The following is a 20,586-nucleotide window of genomic DNA, read 5'->3' on the forward strand; positions in this document are numbered from 1 at the left end:
TAGCTGATACAAAAAATCCGCACTATCCCGTGAAACCAAAAAAATTTTTTTTTCGACCGGTGCCTGGCCTTAACCAAAAGTCTGCATCATAACAATTAAGTCTATGATCATCTCTCTTTATAATCAGCAACTGGCAACAATGTAAAAATAAAGCACACACCTTGCTGCAACAATGAACCAGGAGATGCAGACTGGGTTACCGAAGAGGATGTGGCAGAAGAGGGATATTGTACTGTCAGTACAAGTGACGCCAAGAGATTTGTGTGTGTAGTATCAGTCAGTCGGCGAGCATGCCCTGTGGTAAGGTTGCGTTCCCACATGACAATATGTACCTGACTTGGCGGTATGCTCGGCTGGCCTGGTGTAAAACGCGTTAGAACTGACTTCAGGTCATCACACTCCATCCACTGATGATCTGAAATGCAACTGGGTTAATTAGACAAGTGTGAAAATAAAACTGTTGTGTAGCACCAAGCATTATAAATAATGTTTTATAACTATAAATAAACTGGATGCCATCTTCAACTTCTGTAAATACAGAAAGCAGATTTCCAAAGAAAAACCATTTAGTTATCCTTTGATACTACCACAGGTGTTACGCTCATTACCTCACATAACGGAAGAATGCTGAAGAACTACAAATTAAGAGATCATTTTATGCTAAGATGGCTCATTCCAAAACAAATATCAACTCTAAAAATAATGACTAAAACAGTGTCTTAGGTCTCAGAATGTTGGTCAACATAGCAACAAAAACAGGTGCCTTGCTACTGTTACAATTACCTGGAGCATTTCGAAGCCAAGCAATGAAATGATCAGGGTTCTTTTTATACTGAACAACTGCTGTTACTGTGTAGTCACTTCCACCATGTGTGAAATCCAGTTCTGAGAAGTTGTTGTGAGGCATGCCTTGCACAAAATGTAGCAACACAAAATCCTGAAGACTGAAAGAATGATAATATGTATAAAGTGTATTAATGACTCAGGCAGAACACCAACATAATTATTCCTCTAATCACCAGTAGTTTTAAAAACCTCAATGTTATCTTACTTTTAAGTCTGTTTTCACCTTATAATGTTTGGACTAGGTAACACAAGTATTTTAGCATCTTTTCTTTATATTTAAGTGCCAACAGAGCCTGTTCATCTCCTAAAAGTGGCACTTTAAGTAAAAAGGAGATAGACGATGATATTGTATCAATTTTAACCCCAACTGAACTTCTTCCTCCAGTGCAATAAATAAATAAAAATTTTAAAAATGCCCCCCTCCAAAAAAAAAAAACTGTTGCTGCCAGCATTACACATTGTTTCAATAAAGTAATATGTGAAGAAGTATTTTCAGTTTGGAATATGGAGATGATATAGAAATTTTTCCTACTCTTTACTGCTTTCACATCACTGTTTCATGGGGCAGTTAGTAACTAAAGTATATATGCTCCAGTACACATCGAGGAGTTAAAAAGAATTAACAATCTATTTTTTGCATAAACACATTTTAACCATCTTGATTCCCAAAACATGCAAGCTCTAGATACCACAAAAGAAAAATTTTGACATCCCCCTCCCACACACACTTGAGTGGTTGCCTATTAAATTATGCTTGCTGGCCATCCCACCATATCAATACTTTAAAAGAGACACTACCCCTACATGTTTTTCACTGCCATGTATATATTGCATAAAATGGCTTAATTATTGCTCCAAAATAACAAACTTTACCTTTCAAAAATCATACGCATTCTCTGATTAGGGGCCTGACATTGAAAACATGGTCGCACAAAGCAAGGTTCTGTCATGGTGAAGTCTTCAGGTACTACTGGCAGACTAGGCATAATCTTTGCATGCTGATCATCCTGAGTGTAGCCACAGGCTTGGCAGGAAAACACCAGGCGGTAGTGCATAGTGAACATGCGCTTCATCTCAGCATTTTCACGAACCAGAAGAGGCATCGCAAACACAGGACTGTCATGTTTTCCTTTCTCACAGCGGAGTCGAGGCTGCATTGTCTTCCAAATGGTCTCTCTTGCTGAATATAAAATTCCTACAGCTTGCCCAATCTCCGCAATATTGTTCTGGAACAGATCACAAATCCCTAGAAAATCATCATAAAAACAAAACAAATATATAATAATCAAACTCTCTATGAAATAAAGAAACGAACAGATTTAAATTGTAACTGCTGTCTCTTAGTTGTGGAAATGACAATGACAATCTGAATCCTGTTCCTCTGATAAGTCATAATTTCAGGAGAAACTTGTAAGCTAAAATGTAACATTTCACACAGCAATTCACAAATACATCTCCCACAGCATTTGACTAAACTGACAGCACTTCGCAGTCATTAAGTCACAATCTGCAGAGACTGCTTCTTAAGAAATTTTGGTTCCTTGAAATACATTTAAAAATTTTTTTATACATTTAATAGTCACTAAAAAGTACTTTCAAGCCTATAAAAAGAGTTTGCCTTTTGTCTATTAAACTATTAATAATTATATCATGAAGGACAATAAGATTGTCTCATGGAATTTTATGGCATGCCAAGCTGGCATGTAATAGCTGGCAGCATAATACTAAAGCAATGTAGAGCCAGTTTTTGGCACCTGGTGATTACAGGTGCAAAACACAGACTTCGCATAAGAATATTTCTTTAACTGCTACACATAAGATACTGCAATTAATGAGCAGACACTTTTTGCCAACATCTACATTTGTTTAAAAAAAAAAAAAAAAATCAAAAATGCAAATCACCCAGGATTAAAGAATAAATAAAAGAAAACCAAGACAATCCTCCATATGCTGCATGCATTGTGTGCTGCAAGTTTTAAAACTTTACCACTATTAAAAAAAAAAAAGAGAGAAGTATATTTTTAAGAAGTATATTTTTCTACCCTCATACCTTGTCAACGATATTGATGGTGTGCACAGCTGGCTGCAAAGGATTACCATCGACATCACACTGTGAAGCATGCAGCTGTGCCTCTTGTTGGGCAGCTCTGGCCAACAGGTTCTGTAAGATGGCCTGAGACTGGTGGTATGCTTTGAACAGTGTTGCCAGAATGGTGCCTTGCAGATTCTGCTGCTGTGCAGGAGTCATTATTGCTGTAGCTGTTGGGGAGTGAACTAACATGCACAGAAGAACATCCAACCAACACAAAGCATCCACATTCTGCCACTGGACATAAAGGTTGACCACTTGCATTCCTGTGCCTCTTACTGCTGCGTCTTGAAACACTCGTTCTAATGCCACTTCACCTAAAGCTGCTGCTCGCTGCTGCTCAAGACTAGCCTCTTGTTCTATACCATGTTCTTGTGGCACCACCACTTCAGTTTGCTGTTGCTGCTGCACAGCTGAAGCATGCGGCATCAGATACGTAGAAGAGGCTGCAGTAGGTAATTGGGTCAGATGTTGTGGCAACAATGATCTTAGGCCAGATGGTTGCAGGATCTGTTGATGGGCAGATTCATCTTCTTCTTTTACAGCAAGATGCTGTATCTCTGTGGTAACACCTTCTGTTTCTCTGTCTGTATCAACAGCAGCAATGCGTCGAGTCTCAATAGCCACAGGTACAAACTCTTCTATATCCATATCTCCCTGACCATCTGCATTTTCGGAGTCATTGCTACAAGTTTCCTGTTCCTGCATGTTGACTTCCATTGTTTCTGTGCCCTGTTGGTACACACCAACGCCAGCCATTTCAGATGCCACAGCCAGAACATCAGCCTGTGGCAGTGGTGCTGTGCCAGAGCTGCCAGTCCCAGCTTCATCAGGTGACGCTGCCACCTCTTCACCCCTCTCTAAAAAAGCAATACCTCCTTCATGGGCCGGTGTTCCTTGTGACACCTCCCGCTCAAATCCTTGCTCGTATGTTGTGGATACTTGATCATAGTAGTCAGAGTTATCAATGCAAATTTCTTGCCCTGACTCGCTCTCATTACTCTGTCCATCAGTGGACACGGTAAAATGCTCAAGATCACCTGACTCACCTTCCAATACTCCTGTGGAAACATGTCTGCTTTTTGCATCTTTCTTATTCGTGCCTTCTGGTAGAGACTCCTGTGGCAGACTGGTTACAAAAATCTCTTCCTGCACAACACCGTGTTCTGCTTGTTGCACTGGATTCATTTGTTGCTCTTCTTCAGGCCCATTCTCACAAAATTGCTCACTTTGGTACACCACAGCACTAGTTTCCTCATCAATTATCTCCTCTACCAACTGCTGCTCGGCTTCAGACTCTGTAACCTGCTGATGAACAGAGCCTATGCCTTGCAGAACTGGCTCTGTTTTTTCCACAGAACTGAAGTTACCAGAATCTGTATCTAGTTTTTGGGTTAGTAAAAGGTTATCCTCAACAGTAGCCTGAGACATCACCACAACCTCATCAACCCCATCACCAGAACTGATGGATTGTGCCATATTCTCCTTTATCACACTGTCACCAGACTGGGGCTGCGCAACACACTCTTGCGTAATAACATCAACAGTCTGGAGATCGATGTTCTCTTTCATTGCAGTACTAACCTGGGACTGTGCAATGCATTTTTTGTCTATGGAGTCTGCAAAATGCTGACAATGGACCTCATTTTCCTCCATGATGCCACTAGTCTGCAACTCTGTTGCACTGTGATCTGCCATTATCTCAGAAGTAATGGACTGAAAAACAGTCTGCTGATCTTGTATGCTTTCCTGCACCTTGGCAACAGCTGACAGAGTATCATTATCACATGCAGGGATGCTGGATTGTTGTTGCTCATGCTGTTTCTCAGTCTCCCCACACACATTTTGCCTATCCTCCTCAGCTGAACAAAAGGCAAACCCACTTGTGTGTGATACAATGCTGCTGGCATTAGTCTCATCTCTTGGTTTATTTGTCTCTGTTTCTGTACATGTCATGTCCAAAAATGTTCCTCTTAATGGGACACAACTCTTTTGCGAAACTGAAGAGCCACTTTCTCCCACTGTTTCATACATGGCATCACAAGCCATAACAAGAGTCTCAGCCTGTGTGCTGGATGATTTCAGATAATGATCGTTTTCATCAAAATTTTCATGTGAGGAAGCACTCTTATTTCCACCATCTTTATAGTTTATTAATGAACTCATCTCGTCGGTAGCATAAGTCTGCCTCCCTGTATTTGGTGCGTTTACACCCAAGTCTGTATGGGACAAATCACCTCTCTCTTCTGATAGGCAAGTTCCGGATTCTAAAACTGCAGTCCCTACAGATGAACTTTTATCAGATTTCACAGCCGTTATACAAACAATGGGGTATTCTTCTGTTACTTTATCAATTGAAGCAAGACATATATCTGTTTTTTCTGGACAAAATGAACCAAAACTGTGCTCCTGAGGAGAGCTACTTTCAGAGGAAACAGGCGAGAGCTCTCTTGGCCCACCTTCAGCAACCACAGAATTACTAATAGTGGGTTTTATTACCAACTCCTCTGAAAGATGCACTGTGTGAGAATCTGTCAGAATATATTCTTGCGTTACTGAAGTACTTGTTGTCTGTTCCATAAAACTGTCAAGTGCCTGGTCATTTTCTTTTAATACTTGTACACCCTTGTGTGCATCAGAAAGAGAACTCTTTGCAATAAAATCTCCTGCTTGTCCTTCAACTTGCTTTGCCATACCATGATCTGGCAAAGCCTCAGATGTGTAACCGTTGGACCCTCCATCGCCTGCGCAATGAACAGATTCCTTATCTACAGGCTGGCTGTGTGCTGAATCACCACATGCTCTTACATCATCTGTGTAAGTATCCTCAAACCCATCCATTGCTATGATGTCCTCTAGGCAAGCAGAATTTAATTTTGCTGTGCTAGGCTGTATCTGGCTATGGGTTGACTGCCTGCAATTCACTGTGTCTCCTGCATCATCATAGTCATTCAACAACACTGACAGATCATCTTCATCATTCTGACCAAAGCAATGTATCTCCTGTCCTAGCACATACTTTTCCTGCTTGAGCTTACTATCTACTGGTACTGATTTGACTTTGGATTCATGTGACTTTAAAAAAGGTTTTTTCAAAAGACTTAATTCTGAAAAGAAAGATGTGTCTTTTGAAGAAACCCCAACCACAGCACTATCAGAAGCTGCCTGACTAACAGGAGACGATGAACGTGACAGGTAAGACACTGGTGTGAGGAAACCTTCACTGGCAACACCACCACGAATTCTAGCTACATGAAGACCTTGAGAGCCAGCAAATGTACGAAATGCAGGTGGCAGCCGACCTCGAAGTCTTTTGATGCTGTTGAAGTCACGACTAATCACTTGTGGTAGTTCTTCACTTCCTTGCAATGAGTATGTACACTGCAATAAATTCAGAATATAATGATTGGTCATCCTCAAAGTGGTTCAACAAAAATGGGTTGCAAGTTATGTAGCTATTTATCCTTTGGAAGGAATGAAAAATGCATGCATGAAAGCTACACACATCATGCTATACTCAAGGGAATGTACTAATGCCTTTATCACTATATCTTGAATAACAGAAAATGTAAATGGCTTCCTAATGTGCTGACATGCTAAGGTAATACAAATATTGCCTATACTTATTATTCTTGGTTATTATTGCTCAATCTGAGGAAAAAAATACCATTTTCAAGCCCTTTAAAAAAAATACTTTGTAAAGAAACTTACATCAGCATTTTCACACATTAAAATTGCTTCATGAAGATGGATTTGATACAGACGTAGTTTGGACTGGACTCCTCGCCTCACACACTGAATACAAAGCTTTTTGGAGCCATCAGAAATCTGTAGAAAGAAAAACTTTTAAAGAAACAAAGGAGAGTAAAGGATTGGGATGGGGTGGGTTAGGAAACCTCACTCCTGAGCCCTAGTGAAACCAAATACACCATGAAAATGAAGTGTTAAGAAATTGGCCTTTTTGTACCAGTTTCCAAGTAAATTACCAAAATGTACAAGAGCAGGGAGAAAAAAGAGGCACATTCTGCATGGTATCCCATTCCTGGATTCCCAAGAAGTGATCATAATGTATGAACGCTTTCTCATACTTCTGACAAAGTTCATTCTACCTCCTACATAAACATCTATAGCAATGATGTTTCGCAAGTATACTTTTCCTGATGTGCAAGCATTTTACAGTGACTTACCAGCACTTCTCCAAGCCTAGATTTTAAGCCAGCCTGTTCTGTAAACCACAATTTTAATAAAGCCATTTTATCAAACTAACAAAGAAATAAAGATGGCACTTATACTCTTTAACATCAGATTTAAGCCTCTTATATACCTTGTTAAGATATAAAGTATATTAGACCATTTTTGACATGCATAAAGGAAGAGCAGTCTTCCAGCTTGTGTAAAAAAATTTTTAAAGCACCTAAATAAAATACCAGCAGTGCAACTCTCACTTCTGGATGCTTTTTTAAATCCCTTTTGGTTCATCCTCTTGAGCACTTTAAAAGATTAATTACACATTAATTACATCCTGGGCTCTCAAAGAAACTTACTTTTAGAGATCATGCAGATCAAATACCTGAAACTGGCTGACTAATAAAATTTGTCCAGAAAAGCAGTTGCACTTGTGCTAACTTAATGATCAGCACAAAGCAAACTACCTGAGAGAAAAACTAGTATGAACAATTCAAAAACTACAACAAAACCCTACAAGTACACTTTTGCAACACTAGACCCAATACTACAAGAGAAACAATCCAGCTAGTTTTGAACAAAAAGATCAAAATTATACCATTCAATTCAATTCAATACAACTTTATTCATCCACAAGGGCAATTATAGGTATGATGACACGCCAGCACACTAGAGGGAAGAATTATGTGAGAGATGAAAGGGAATAGATTCTGGCGACATACACACACACATGTGCACACACACCCACTCATATAGTAACACAGCAACAGGAGGTTCAGTGGACACCCCGCACAAGGTCACCTCAGACGGACACATCATCACACCATGTAAGACAACTAATGTAAGTAAGGACTGAGTACAGCTTGGAAGATATATAAAATTGAAAACTGTATTAATGCTTTAACAATAGAAACCCTGCTTTTACAAAACCATAAAAAACCAGATTATTAAAGAGCTTTCACATGCCAAAATATATCTAAACCCTTCTTTTTACTATCTTGCAATTTTTAAAATCTGTCGTAATTTATAAACCACTATGACTCACGAACCATCAGCTTTACTTCTTCAGGTCTTTTTTTAACAGAGGCTACACATAAGTCTGGAAATTTGTTTAAATGAAGGGCCTAAAATGTTTTTAAATGCTTAATGTACCATAACATCATATCATATCATCTTTGTAAGGCAGACAGTCTCTTGCATTTATTATCAGAGAAAACTAAAGCACCAATGATGAAATTGCCTTCTTTTTGGCCTTCTTGTCCTCTGTCTTTCTCTGCTCTGATGCGGAGCAAGATTTGTCTGCCAGCATGACATTACTGGTAACTGAATCACCAATTCTTGAAGACCCACTCATAATCTGATGCCATCAGTCTGGAATAGAAGAATCCAACAAATTGCAAAGCGCGATGGTTTCTGGTTCTGCATCTCAAATACCAGTCATATCCAAATTTAACCAGAATGAATTCAATTCCTTGAAGGCTTTGTTTACTATTTCTTGTTTCTTTTATTTCCCACTGCATAAAACTGTCAGAAATCTAGATAATGAGCTAAAATATGACTTTTTGCACTGAGTTATATTAGAGGTATGTAAGGTGAAAAAACAGGCTAATACCCCACCCTCAAACTACTTGTTTCCATCAGTAACACCATAATACTTCTTCCCCAGACAGAATAAAAATGCAAAGGAAACACCATGTAAGATTTAAAACAGACCCATGTCCTCTGCGTCAGGATGGCAAGCACTCAGTAAATAATAGTTACCTATAGCATACCAAAAATAATAATATCTATGACAGCTGCAAGGCAAAAATGTATTAAGGTTTATCACTACACAGAAATATTGCCTACATACTACATCACAGCGGTTTTGACGCACATTTGAGGTTTTGTACAATTCACTATCCTGATTTCGAATATAAAAAAGATTTTGCTCCGTGATAAGCAGAACATCTATTTCCACATCCTTTAGTCAGAACGTTGATCTGCTATTTTAACTGGAAATGTTTTGTACTTAAAATCATTATTTTCATTACCAGGACATGCACCGAAGCATGGCAAGGAGACTGTAAATTTCATAGAAACTCTATATCAAGTGTTTGACTGCCAATGTGAGGACACAGATGCATGCAAATGTGACAGAGACATGAAAATACCACAAGCGAGTGTGTTAGTTTTTGATGGACCAAAGAACCACGTGAAAAATGCAAATGGGTTCAATTGATATGAAGGTGACAGGGCCTTCGACAGTGTAGCATCTGGAGGCTGATGAACCACTATGGTATTCCGCCTAAATTCATAAACATCGTCCAGGGATTGTATGAAGACTCATCCTGCCAAGTTATCCATAATGGCAAACTCACTAAACCTTTTGTAATGAAGACTGGTGTAAGACAGGGTTGCATATTATCACCGACAATCTTCCTGATGGTCATAGACTGGGTTATGCGTAAGACGACCCAAGACAACAACACCGGTATCCAGTGGACCTTCACTAAACAGCTAGAAGACCTGGACTTTGCAGATGACATTAGTCTCCTATCTCATCGGCAGCAGCATGCACAAACCAAACTGAGCAAGCTAGCAGAGGAAGCAGAAAAGACCAGCTTAAAGATCAACAAAAAGAAGACCGAAGTGATGAAATTCAACTTCAAGGAGAGAACATCCTAGAAACAGACCGCTTCACATATCTGGGGAGCATCGTCATCAAGGATGGTGCCATGCATTATACCAAAAACTAAAATTAGGAAACGCTACTGGATGATGAGGGAATGAAGTTGTTGCATACTTTCCTAAGAGCAAAGATAGTGAATACAGTTTGGGTACAGCTAAAAAAAAATGCAACTTACAGCATATGAAATATGCCTATCTTGTAAATCGATGGTAAATTCTACAACCTGTTGAAGAGGGATCAATTTTCTGATGGCCACTTGAAAATAATTAGTACTGATTTCAAGTACATTTGTAGTTTTATGCATTTTGTTTTATACAAGAAAATATGGTCCACAACTTTTCTGTTCACGGAGAATGTGTCACAGTTAATACAGAAACTTTCAGAAATTTGAAGACAATCTGACTGCAATTCACAGCTTCTTTCCTAATACATTTCTTAACATATTAGATCCTTTAGCTACAGGATAGGATAATCCCAACAAAGATGAAGCCTTGGCAACATTTGTAGCATGTCTTATACTCCCTTCATATAAGATTAAAATATACATGGCAGTGGCGGTGGGGGAGGGGAATTATGCAGATTCATGCTAGCAAGGTTTTAAACAATATCTAATCACGACTGGCAATTTTGTCATCAGGCACTTCCACTGTTTTTGAATTCGATAGTTACCGGAATATCAAACGTTCAATAATGTGCCAAACAGATTGATGTCCAAATAAAATTGATGCCACTTAACTCTCCGCACATAAATCATTACTGACTTTAAAAAATGGGTTTAGTCACACTTTAAAAGTACCATGTGCCAAACATCTACCACAAACATTTTCCTTTAACCCCATCTTATGTTTGAATACCGAAATTTTGAAGTATTTTAAAGAAACTCTTTTTATAATCTAATAATTATGATCAATTGAAACTGGTCATTCTTTGCTGCTAGTCTTATTAAGGTGACCTTGCTCATGCACAATGGGGGGGGGGGGAACCCCAGTATCTTATACTAAATAAAAAAAATTCATACTTGCATTTTACAAATCAGATTTTTTTTCCTATATCATGGAAAGTTTAAAACACTATACTATACAGAAATATTAAGAACACCAAACCTCTGCATTCACAAAACTGACAGTTGATTGGTGATTCTGCTTATAGATGTCAGTTGTTATTTAATACCACCATTACTTAAAAATTAAAAACACAAGTGAAAATAAATAAGCACAAGTACCAGAAAACTAGTCTCAACTTTCATAGTATATTGTATATATAATATACTTCATTATATAGATGATATGAACTGGGCAATCATTAACTTAAACATAACATTATTAACATTAACATACTGCATTATGTAAATGAGCCCATACAGCACCAAAACTGTATTCATTCAACTGCTTGAAAGTCGAGAAATGATTCCCAAATGGAAATGCATGCAAAATAAATGAGCTTAATAAGCTGGTATTAGTTTAATTCCATGCTCTCTTTTACTATTTTAATATCTCTCTGCAACTTCAGAAAAAAAAAAAAAAAAAGACTCATATATTTATCTGAATCACCAACACCCACAATGATCATCATCAGGTATGTTTCTAGATTGTATTCAAACTGCTTCAGAACGGCAAATTTCTCGGCATGGTTGTGAGTGCGTCCATACTGCCAAGCCTGAACAACAGAAGCCTCCATACAACTTTGTTTTAGGGAAAACAAGAAACCTTTATCAACAGATGCAGTAGACTTTTCCAATATATCCCTGCATCGATAGAATTTTATAGACGGTGATGCCAAGATATCTTATTTCTGAAGGAAACGACTATGCTCTGTGACTGCAAAACTGCTTCTGGTCAAACGAAGATTAACAGATGTACCTTTATTCTTGTTTTTGTTTTGAGCATTAGCTGACTACCATTCATTTAATTAAAGACATCAGTAATGCAAGACTGCATGACTAAACAGAAGTGGTCAGGTAAAACAATCTGAAACTGATCAGCATATTTGTAAAAGTCATATACAAGTTAACAGCATCTGACAAAGGCTTATAGAGGATGAGTAGAATATCATCCATCACAAAACCTTACAGCATGCATTTAAGACCTAGATTCTGATGACGTACAGTTGACAACCATAGACCATCTGTGACCTTGCAAACAGGAAGTGAACCATTTAAGTATGGTGCCTTGAAATACATGATATTTCTAATCTCTGAAATGATCCATTGAGTCAAATGCAATGCTTAAGCCAAATGGTAAGATCAACCTGCCCAGACTTCAGTGTTAACCACAAGCAGACCACCAAGGATGTGAAGCACAAGGCTCCACACTTCCTTTAAACAAAGTGAAAAGATTTCTTAAACACTTTACACTTTAATTGATTGTTTATAGTAAAAAAATTTAGTCTGTGACTGAGTTAAAAAAAAAAACTTGTTAAAATACTGAGTAGCATACATTTCTATAAAAGCTACAAAACCTTTTGCAAAATTTCAGAAATGGTAGGCTGGAAACATCTAGAATTAGGGAGTTAAATATTATGGCATTTAATGCTGACATGACACAAAACTTCAGCAATCAACCATACTGGAAAAATGGTTTTAAATAGGAAGAAACTCATATAGTGTATATAATGTTGATTCCACACTAGTTAAAATATGTACAAATCATTTTTTCCAGTTCTGTGTTCACAACTTTCATTGCACATAGATTTTAATTTACCAACACTCAAGTTTTTCCCCTCCATGTGAGTCTCTTTTTTTTCCACTGCCTTTTTTTCAGGCAAGTAATAGTACTACAATAAACATAATACTCTCACTTCTCTCTTTTGTTGGATCTCTGAGGTAAAATACTAGATTTACAAAAAAATTCTTGTATAGAAAATGTTATGCAAGTATTTTCCTTCTGCTGTGAAATGTTGCAAAGTAATGCAAGTAGTATCACAAACTGTTATCTTTCATTTAAAATATAGTTACAATATTTCTTTAGCTTGTACTTGTATTGAAAAATGTGTTTCTAAAGATTTTGTTTCTAAACAATGTATTCATTTAAAACTGTTGAATCCGTACAAGAGTTTTCTAAACTGCCCAAAACAATATTTCACGATTAAGTATTCCTTTGATGTTGTGCTTGTTGATAAAAAATATTCTATAAAAACTGTATAAGCACATGCCATATGAAAGGCCTATTATGGTGGTGCGGGAGGGGTCTTGACAACCTGGGCATCATAGCCCCTAAACATCTTCTGATTGTCCCCACTTTGTGTGTGTATAAGAGAGAAAGTAAATGACAGCGAATGACTTCAGTAGAAAGATGTATAAATAAGAATTACTATTCTCTGAGGTGAATTCATGAATATGTTTATTTCTTTAAGCACCAAAACTTCATGTTTAAAATGGGAGAAAGGGGCAGAAGCTTGAAAGTTGTCGTAATTTTATATAGATGTTTATTGTTGATGGTACGATTATATAGAATAGATTATCTTGCTGCCGCCTGTCTAGCATGTCTGGGGATAAAGGTTTGGGGGTGGCGATTCAGGGTACACACTCCACGTTAAGCATTTATGTGGTAAAACAGTAGACTTCTTACAACAAAATCTGCTTGGTATCACTTCTGCTCATTTAGACAATAAATTGAAAATCACTGTCTACCTTAGACAAGCCATATGAACCCAAGCTTAATTTTAAAAATTGATAAGAGCTGCACATTATTGCATGTTGCCATTTCATTCTGCTCAAAGAACTTAATCACCATATCAACTGTTGCTGTCACTTCATTGTGCATAGTACAAACTGCATGTGATTCCTATCCTCAGGCTGTCCCTATCATCAACCATCTGATGCATGTCAGTCACCACATGCCAGATGTCTGCATCAGGGACAAGCTCACTGCTAAGAAGGGTGCAATCCACCTCTACATATACTGTCAGTATCATAAGCAACTCACAAGGAATACCGAGATAAAAATAGATCCCATAACTGTAGATATCATGCACAGAAATTAGTAGCTGTCTAGGTCTGATGATTCATCTGAAGCTTTTACTGGCATGATGCTTGTCTGACACCAGCAGATTTGATTATGTCACACCTAATCTCATCCCAAAAATGTTTAGTCCAGCAAATTGTGTCACTTAAATCCATGTTTGGTGGGAGAGAGGTAGGGGTAAAGAGACTACTTGAAATTCTTTCAGCTCTTGCCCCCACCATGAGATATCTGTCAAGACATGTCCACTGTCTTCTATTCTGCATATCACAGTTAATTAAAAGCTGTAAGTGTAGCCATCAACTGTGACTGGTGACATAATGAGTAGAATTGTATAGATGTGGATAAATGTGACATGCCACTGAAGTCAGAAATATGAGATTAGCAAATTGTATATTTTTAATATGTGTAGGTTCTGACCTTTCTTTTGATATTTATAATTAAAGTTGTTCTTCTAGTCCTAAAATTGAGCGAGTTATTAAGATTTGAAATGTGGAATTTTTGATGGCATAAAATTGACCGTAATCATCTTTCTGGGCCTGTACTAGGAAACTGCTTTATGCAGCTTATGACTCATTTCGTGGTGGCAGGTCACAAATATCAGGTAAGGCATGGTCTGGGTGAAAAAGAGAATTTGGCAGCCTTTAAGATAAATAACTTTTGGAAAAAACCATTTTGTCTCAACTGTCCGTGAGATATGCTGAAGATGAGATAATGTCTATACTCTATGAAGTGCCTTAATGAATGTGCATTAGCATTACTATTGTAATCACATACTGGAAGCTTGTCTGATAAATATCATAAACACACCTCTTAATAAATTAGCACATGTGAGAAAATCTACAATGTTCTGCAGAATGTCAGTGACCTTGACATTCTGTCAGCACTAAAAAACATTTCATCAGGTTCTTATCAACACTATCAATATTCAGCAGTTGTTTAAATGCAAACGAAAAAATATTTCACATCATTTAATGAAGTCATATGAAACAAAAGGGCACAACTTCAACTGCTTATTCTTGTTTTACCTGGCTGTATGTTAAAGCCAAAATAACAAAACAAATTTTAAGGGGGGAGGGACCTTTGACATTTATTTAAATAAGTTAATTTATCAAATACAATTCTCTACCTTTCATTAGACTAGCAGCAAAGAGGACCATAAATAAAACTATATGCATCTGCACAAATTAAGCCTACATCAGTAGTTAATAAAATCTTATACAGCCTAACACACTCTCTCCCTGCCACCCACCTTCAAATTAAACATATTTATCAACAACAATCAAAACTAAATTACCGCCACTTTAAAACTTATAATAATTTAGTAGCAATAATAAAACACCTTTAGCTACACAAGGTCTGGTAGATGACATTATTTACAAATTCTTAACATTCAATACTTTCTTACTGCCAGCAGATTAATATTTGTGTTCAGACTGTTTGTGGGCAACTGCAATCTCCTAAACTTATCTTAATTCTATTATGTTCCGAGGGTTCTGCAGCTGCTGCTTACTTAAGTTTTATATATATATAGTAACTTCTTTAACAAGTTTTGCCTGATAGCTGTGATATTGGCAATTTGTTACTGGTTCTCTAATTAAATCATTACACATTATGGACAGTTAATTGATCCCACCCATTAATCTCCTGAACAAAGATGAAAAATAATGCTGGCATGCGCTTCAGCTGACTTTTCTTTATACAAGACACCTGCAAAGCGCAATTCTGTCACCTGTCATTGTCAAGTTAATGATAGTGCTCTCCTCTTGCTGCGCACTGCTGCTTTACTTTAAAGTGCAGTTGAAAAGGAATTATAATGCATGTCTAATTTTTGAAGTATAGTTAACCAGAAACTTCACTAGTACAGATCCTACTAATTTTATTATAAATGAAATATTTGATTTTTAGGCCTTAGCGCAAAGTGTAATTATTTCATGTTTTTTATTTTACTTCGATTACATACGAATCAAATATTTAAATTTTTCCAATTTCTGATATAGTCTTTGTAATATTTTCCCTCTTAACGGAAAAAAACATTTTTTTTCTTCCTAAGGTTGTCAGAATGATGACCGGCAACACTAAGACAAGAATAAAAAAGTGTAAGATTGTAAATAGCAACATTTCGCACTGCAAGAAAAACTACCATATGTGCAACATACTCGATCTATAATGCTATCAATAAGACAATTTAATCTTAACAACAAAATTTATCATACCATAGTATACTCTTTTAAAGAGTGTTACAGCCAAAGACGACATTTGTATCACCATCATACCCACGCATGGAACCGCCATATTGAAAGCTCAGCATAAGTAGCTGCATTATGGGTAATTCGAGGGTTTATAAAAGCGCCTATAAAAACAGTTGTGATCAATAAACTTAATAAAATATATATTAATGCTTAAAATGTATTAATTATTTTAAATCTACTATGATTATATTTTCACGTATTGTCTCGAGATAAACGAGAATGAGGCTAACAAGAACGCTATGGACTGTCAACATGTTAGCAACGAAAGCTTCAGGCTGTCCATGTAATGACAATTTATATAGGTTTTATAAAATAACTATAATTTTAAACGACAGATTTGTAACTTTCCAGCATTAAGATCTACATTTTCTGGTAAGTCATCAAAGAAAACAATCATTCAAGATGGTTAATTGAACATCGTGCACTGAATTATAGTTTGGTACTTAGAGCTTTGATTTTATATTAAATTTATTTAGTGTGTGCGTGCGCGCGCGCTGTACTGTCTTCGTGAAATGTGTTGCAAAATTTAACACTTAATATTTAACTGACTATATGTCTGGCTCACTATGTCTGTAACACGAGCGTGTGCTAGTAGCGATGTTTTTGTGAACAGCTTAGGAAAAGTAATTCACAATATAACATTGGCAGCAAACGGTTATCGAGTTTGGGAAGGAGAAGTGCATTCATCTCGTGACGTATGAAGCGAGGGCAACTCATTGCATTGAGGAAGCGTGGGGAATTCGAGGAAAAGCATATCTTCTTTCCTAAGTTATAAAGTTGTGCTGAGACATGGCTGATGGTGTTTTATCCCCGGAGCTGTTAGTTATAAAGCGTTGGCGAAGATGCCTTGCGATAAAGGGATTTTCCCTTTTTTTTAATACTGTTTAGATAAATCTAGAATATGAATAGTTTGCCACCATCTTTACAGTACAGTGTGGCTTTGAGTATGAGCATTTCAAATTCAATCATTATGATTATTATTTATTTAATTTATTGGCAGGTTGAGAAAGCTGTGTATATATAACACATTTGGTATGGGTTTGTAAATGTTCTTATGCCTACATGCAATTTGGTCTGTCAGACTAGGGCGGTCTGGTGGCGCAATGGTTAGTACCAGTTACCAACACAGTGAAGGTTGGCTGTCCTGGGTTCAGTTCTCGTCTTTCTTTCTGTGCATGTAGCATTTATGCACAGAGATGGCTTTCGTGCCGTGATATAGCCATAGTTGCTGGCTTTGCATAAAACATCAATTCCCCACTCTCGGTGTCAGACTATATTTTACCTCTATTTAAGTCAATAACATCTTTACAAAAAAAAAGCAAAAATCAATTGATTTATAATGTGATATAACTCCACAAACCTTTGTCAGTGTTTGTTTCCATTCCATATGCATTTAAACTATATTGACATCCTGTTGGTAAGGTTTTGCAGTTCTCTGTTATTAGCTGCTATCAGATTGATGTCACTGGTAAAGAGTAGGCTGCAAATGGGCCTTCCACTGATTGTAATGGTTTGTGGTGTCTTAGTGTCAGATAGAAAAAGGTAAGATTGCAAGACCAATAGGAGAGAAAGAGCATTGTCCCTGAGTTTTCCTAAGATGGAATCGTAAAGATTCAAAAATCAGATGAAGAATACACAGACTTGGCAGGAACATAAAATATAATACAGCCTTTCCCTTAGCTAACAGTTCAGGATCAGTTTCAACATAACCTTACTTGAATGACTAATCAGGCTTATCGTTTACTAGCTCTGACACTAATGTTTCTCTTCTTAGGCAGGGATATAACCAGTGACTGCATCCATTCTTCTGGTAAGAGCCTTCACCATCTCCTCTCTGCCGCCTTTGATCAACTCTGCTGGCACATTGTCCAGACTGGTGGACTTCTCCTCCATTCAGGCTCTGAATGGCTGTTCAATCTCTTCACATTGGACTTGAAAAGGTCCTCTGAATCTCCTGGTTGTCTTGGAGGATGTGTCGCTACAGTACTCCATCCATCACTCAAGGACAACCTTGTCAACTGAGAACAGGTGACCCTCGCTGTCTTTAATGGCAGACATTTTCTGCTGGCCGTTGTTGGTGAGGGTCTTCAGGAGGTGGAAGGCCTTACAGTTGTTGCCCTAGGCCATGCCCTCATTGATCTCATGACATCTGTCATCCATCCATGTTTCCCTGGCTGCCTTTCACACCTTTCTTTATCTCGCTGTTGACCTTCCTGTAGACAGCAGCTGCCTCTGAGTTGCTGAGCGTCTCTCTTTTCAGGGCTCTTTGGCGGTTGCACAGGTTGCAGTTGGTTCCTGTGAGTTATTTTCTATTTGACCCTTTTGTGAGTAGATTAATTTACTGAGCTCGACCCATTCACATAAAAAGAAACTTGCCACTCTGGTAGACATTAGTTATCTCAAGTACTATCATCATAGATATCTCTAGTACTATCATCATTAATTGTGAAAGTGCTGATTGTTTTCTGTCTTCAATGTCTTGGGTTTTTTTTTTATCAGATCAGTTAGTGAAGATGGCAGATGACTTTGCTGTTATTGGAAAGAAGCCTCCATCAGTTACTGAACACTGTCGACCATATACTGCATCTAGCATGAATTTTGGATATGTCACTAAAATGCCATCCTCCACTGTGGATGAGACTCTCTTTACGTCACATCACCCTTCACGTCTGCATGCTTCAATGGCTTTTCCAGCTCCATGGCATAAAAAGCAGGACAGAGAAAGAACTGTTAGAAGAGGTCCACCTTTACTTTGGTGTCCCCCCAATGCAGAAAAAGAGCACAAAGATATGACCAAAGTTTCTAGCTCTTATGAAGTTTCAACTATAAAAGGAGTACCTATGAAACACCAGTTTCGCAGACTTGTACATACACCTACTTTTGTTGATGAAACCTTATTTGGTGAACCTTTAGCAGAGCCTAGTTTCAGAGCACCATGGGAAGGAAATAAAAAAGCAAAGAAACCACTTTTGTGGTATCCAGATCAGAGCAAGACAAGAAATGCACAAAAGTGTGGCCCTTTGAAGACAGCTTTTGAAGATTATCACTATGCTTCTTCGTCATCCTCTGCTTTTCCAGTCTGGAGACCTTGAGATGAAAATTGCTGTGCATCAACTCATTACAGTTTGGTGAACCAGTTACAGACAAAACTGAGCTAGTATACCAGATTTTAAACTTCCTACCCGCTCAAGAACAGGATGATTTTAAGTATGAGTACTACTGAATGAAGTTAAATGTTTTAAAATAAAGTATAATAAGGAAATTACAATAGCAAATCGCTTATGCTGTGTTAAAAACATTGTGTAGATTAAAGTGTAGCTGTTTGCTTAAATTTTTTGAAGGGTTATGTCATGCAAATTGTCTGAATAAATTAGACATATTCTCTTTAGTATTTATATGCATAAATGCAGATTAGCTTAAGTACAAGCAAAGAAATATTAATCTTCTCAAACAGCTTTTAAAAGTCTACGTGAGGAAAAGACTAGAGAAGTTAAATTTCTACTGTTGGATGCCAGGTTGCCTTTGGTCGGTTCCTCTTGTTGTCTTAAGGGCATTGGAAAAGAAATGGTGTTTCATGCTTCTCCCCTCACTGCAAGCATGATCATTGTTTCATGTTACTTCATTAAGGGGCATCTTTGTCACTGCTTGATATCTACAGCCCCAGGCTGAAGCTACACGTGGCGTCCGAGGCACACCACTTAAGAACTGTGGAGATGAGACGTTTGTCCTTGAGTTCCCAGTGTTTCCCCAGGGCAATGACTTATGTGCTCACTTTATAACTACAGCCTAAAAGCTCATTCAGAGTGTAAACTTTTCAGAGTGAGTTTCAAAAATGGCTTGGTTGCTCAAAGAAGAGTGGAATAAAACAAAAACCAAATTTATCTTTAGGTGACAAGACTGCTTCTGTTAGAAAGGTAGTAAGGAAGGAAAATATCATTTTAGCAATAAGAAGAAAAATCTGCAATCTGATTAATCTACATCTAAATTTCTGTGAGATAATAATAAATGCAAAATTTGTAAAGTGCATACTCGCTCCTAAGGAGTATGCTTTTAGCACTTAACAACAATGAAACATGGGCAGCATGCGAGGGACAGGAGAACAAACAACATATGAGCTATAAAAGGATAAACAACCTTACTAAACAAAGAATAAAATCAAATACAGAAAACGCAAAGAGGAACCAAAGAATGAGAGCTGAGAGTAACATGATATTGCAAAAGGAAGAATGTGAAAAAGGACTAAAATGGGCAAGGGTGTTAGGAGTAATATTTAGGGAAGAGGTGCATTTTCAGTGCATATTTAAAGGATTCAATAGTGGGTAGGTGGCAGATATAGAAAGGGAGAAATTATTAAAGTTCTTTGTATAACGATAATTTTTTATTGGATATCATGTTGCACTTGGTAAGTGATAGGGTCTTTGTTCATCTTAAGAAATTCAGACTTGTTGATTAAACTCATTTTACTGTTTGTCTTTGCTGTCTGTGTTTTATTTGAATCTGTGTTTTTATACTGATTGAATTTGTGGATCTTGCCAGTAGCATAGAAACCAGGGGGGGATTGCAGCACCCCCCTCAAGAAAGATA

General features: G+C 37.5%; 2 protein-coding genes across 3 annotated transcripts in view; one reads left to right on the top strand and one right to left on the bottom strand.

Annotated features, from left to right (window-relative positions):
- The window catches only part of LOC112563310, a 30,034-nt gene extending 13,968 nt beyond the window's left edge, over positions 1-16,066 (bottom strand). The window contains exons 1-7 of one of the 2 annotated variants that reach the window (XM_025237175.1): positions 15,967-16,052; positions 8,361-8,491; positions 6,647-6,763; positions 2,897-6,316; positions 1,720-2,072; positions 784-944; positions 161-415 (exon numbers count right to left, since the gene is read on the bottom strand). In XM_025237175.1, the coding sequence (XP_025092960.1) occupies positions 161-415; positions 784-944; positions 1,720-2,072; positions 2,897-6,316; positions 6,647-6,763; positions 8,361-8,474 (4,420 nt within the window). In that variant the 5' untranslated portion in view covers positions 8,475-8,491; positions 15,967-16,052. Of the gene's footprint in view, positions 1-160; positions 416-783; positions 945-1,719; positions 2,073-2,896; positions 6,317-6,646; positions 6,764-8,360; positions 8,492-15,966 lie in introns of both variants that reach the window. The other variant, XM_025237176.1, reaches the window with a different exon arrangement.
- A 162-nt stretch (positions 16,067-16,228) lies between these two features.
- Positions 16,229-20,470, top strand: LOC112562714 (RBPJ-interacting and tubulin-associated protein 1-like). The gene is made up of 3 exons (XM_025236146.1): positions 16,229-16,374; positions 17,777-18,030; positions 18,502-20,470. Exons 2-3 carry the CDS (start codon positions 17,973-17,975, stop codon positions 19,092-19,094), a joined length of 651 nt encoding a protein of 216 aa, XP_025091931.1. The 5' UTR covers positions 16,229-16,374; positions 17,777-17,972; the 3' UTR covers positions 19,095-20,470.
- The last annotated feature ends 116 nt before the right edge of the window (positions 20,471-20,586 follow it).

Source organism: Pomacea canaliculata, linkage group LG4, assembly GCF_003073045.1.
Source record: "Pomacea canaliculata isolate SZHN2017 linkage group LG4, ASM307304v1, whole genome shotgun sequence".
Lineage (NCBI taxonomy): Eukaryota > Metazoa > Mollusca > Gastropoda > Architaenioglossa > Ampullariidae > Pomacea > Pomacea canaliculata.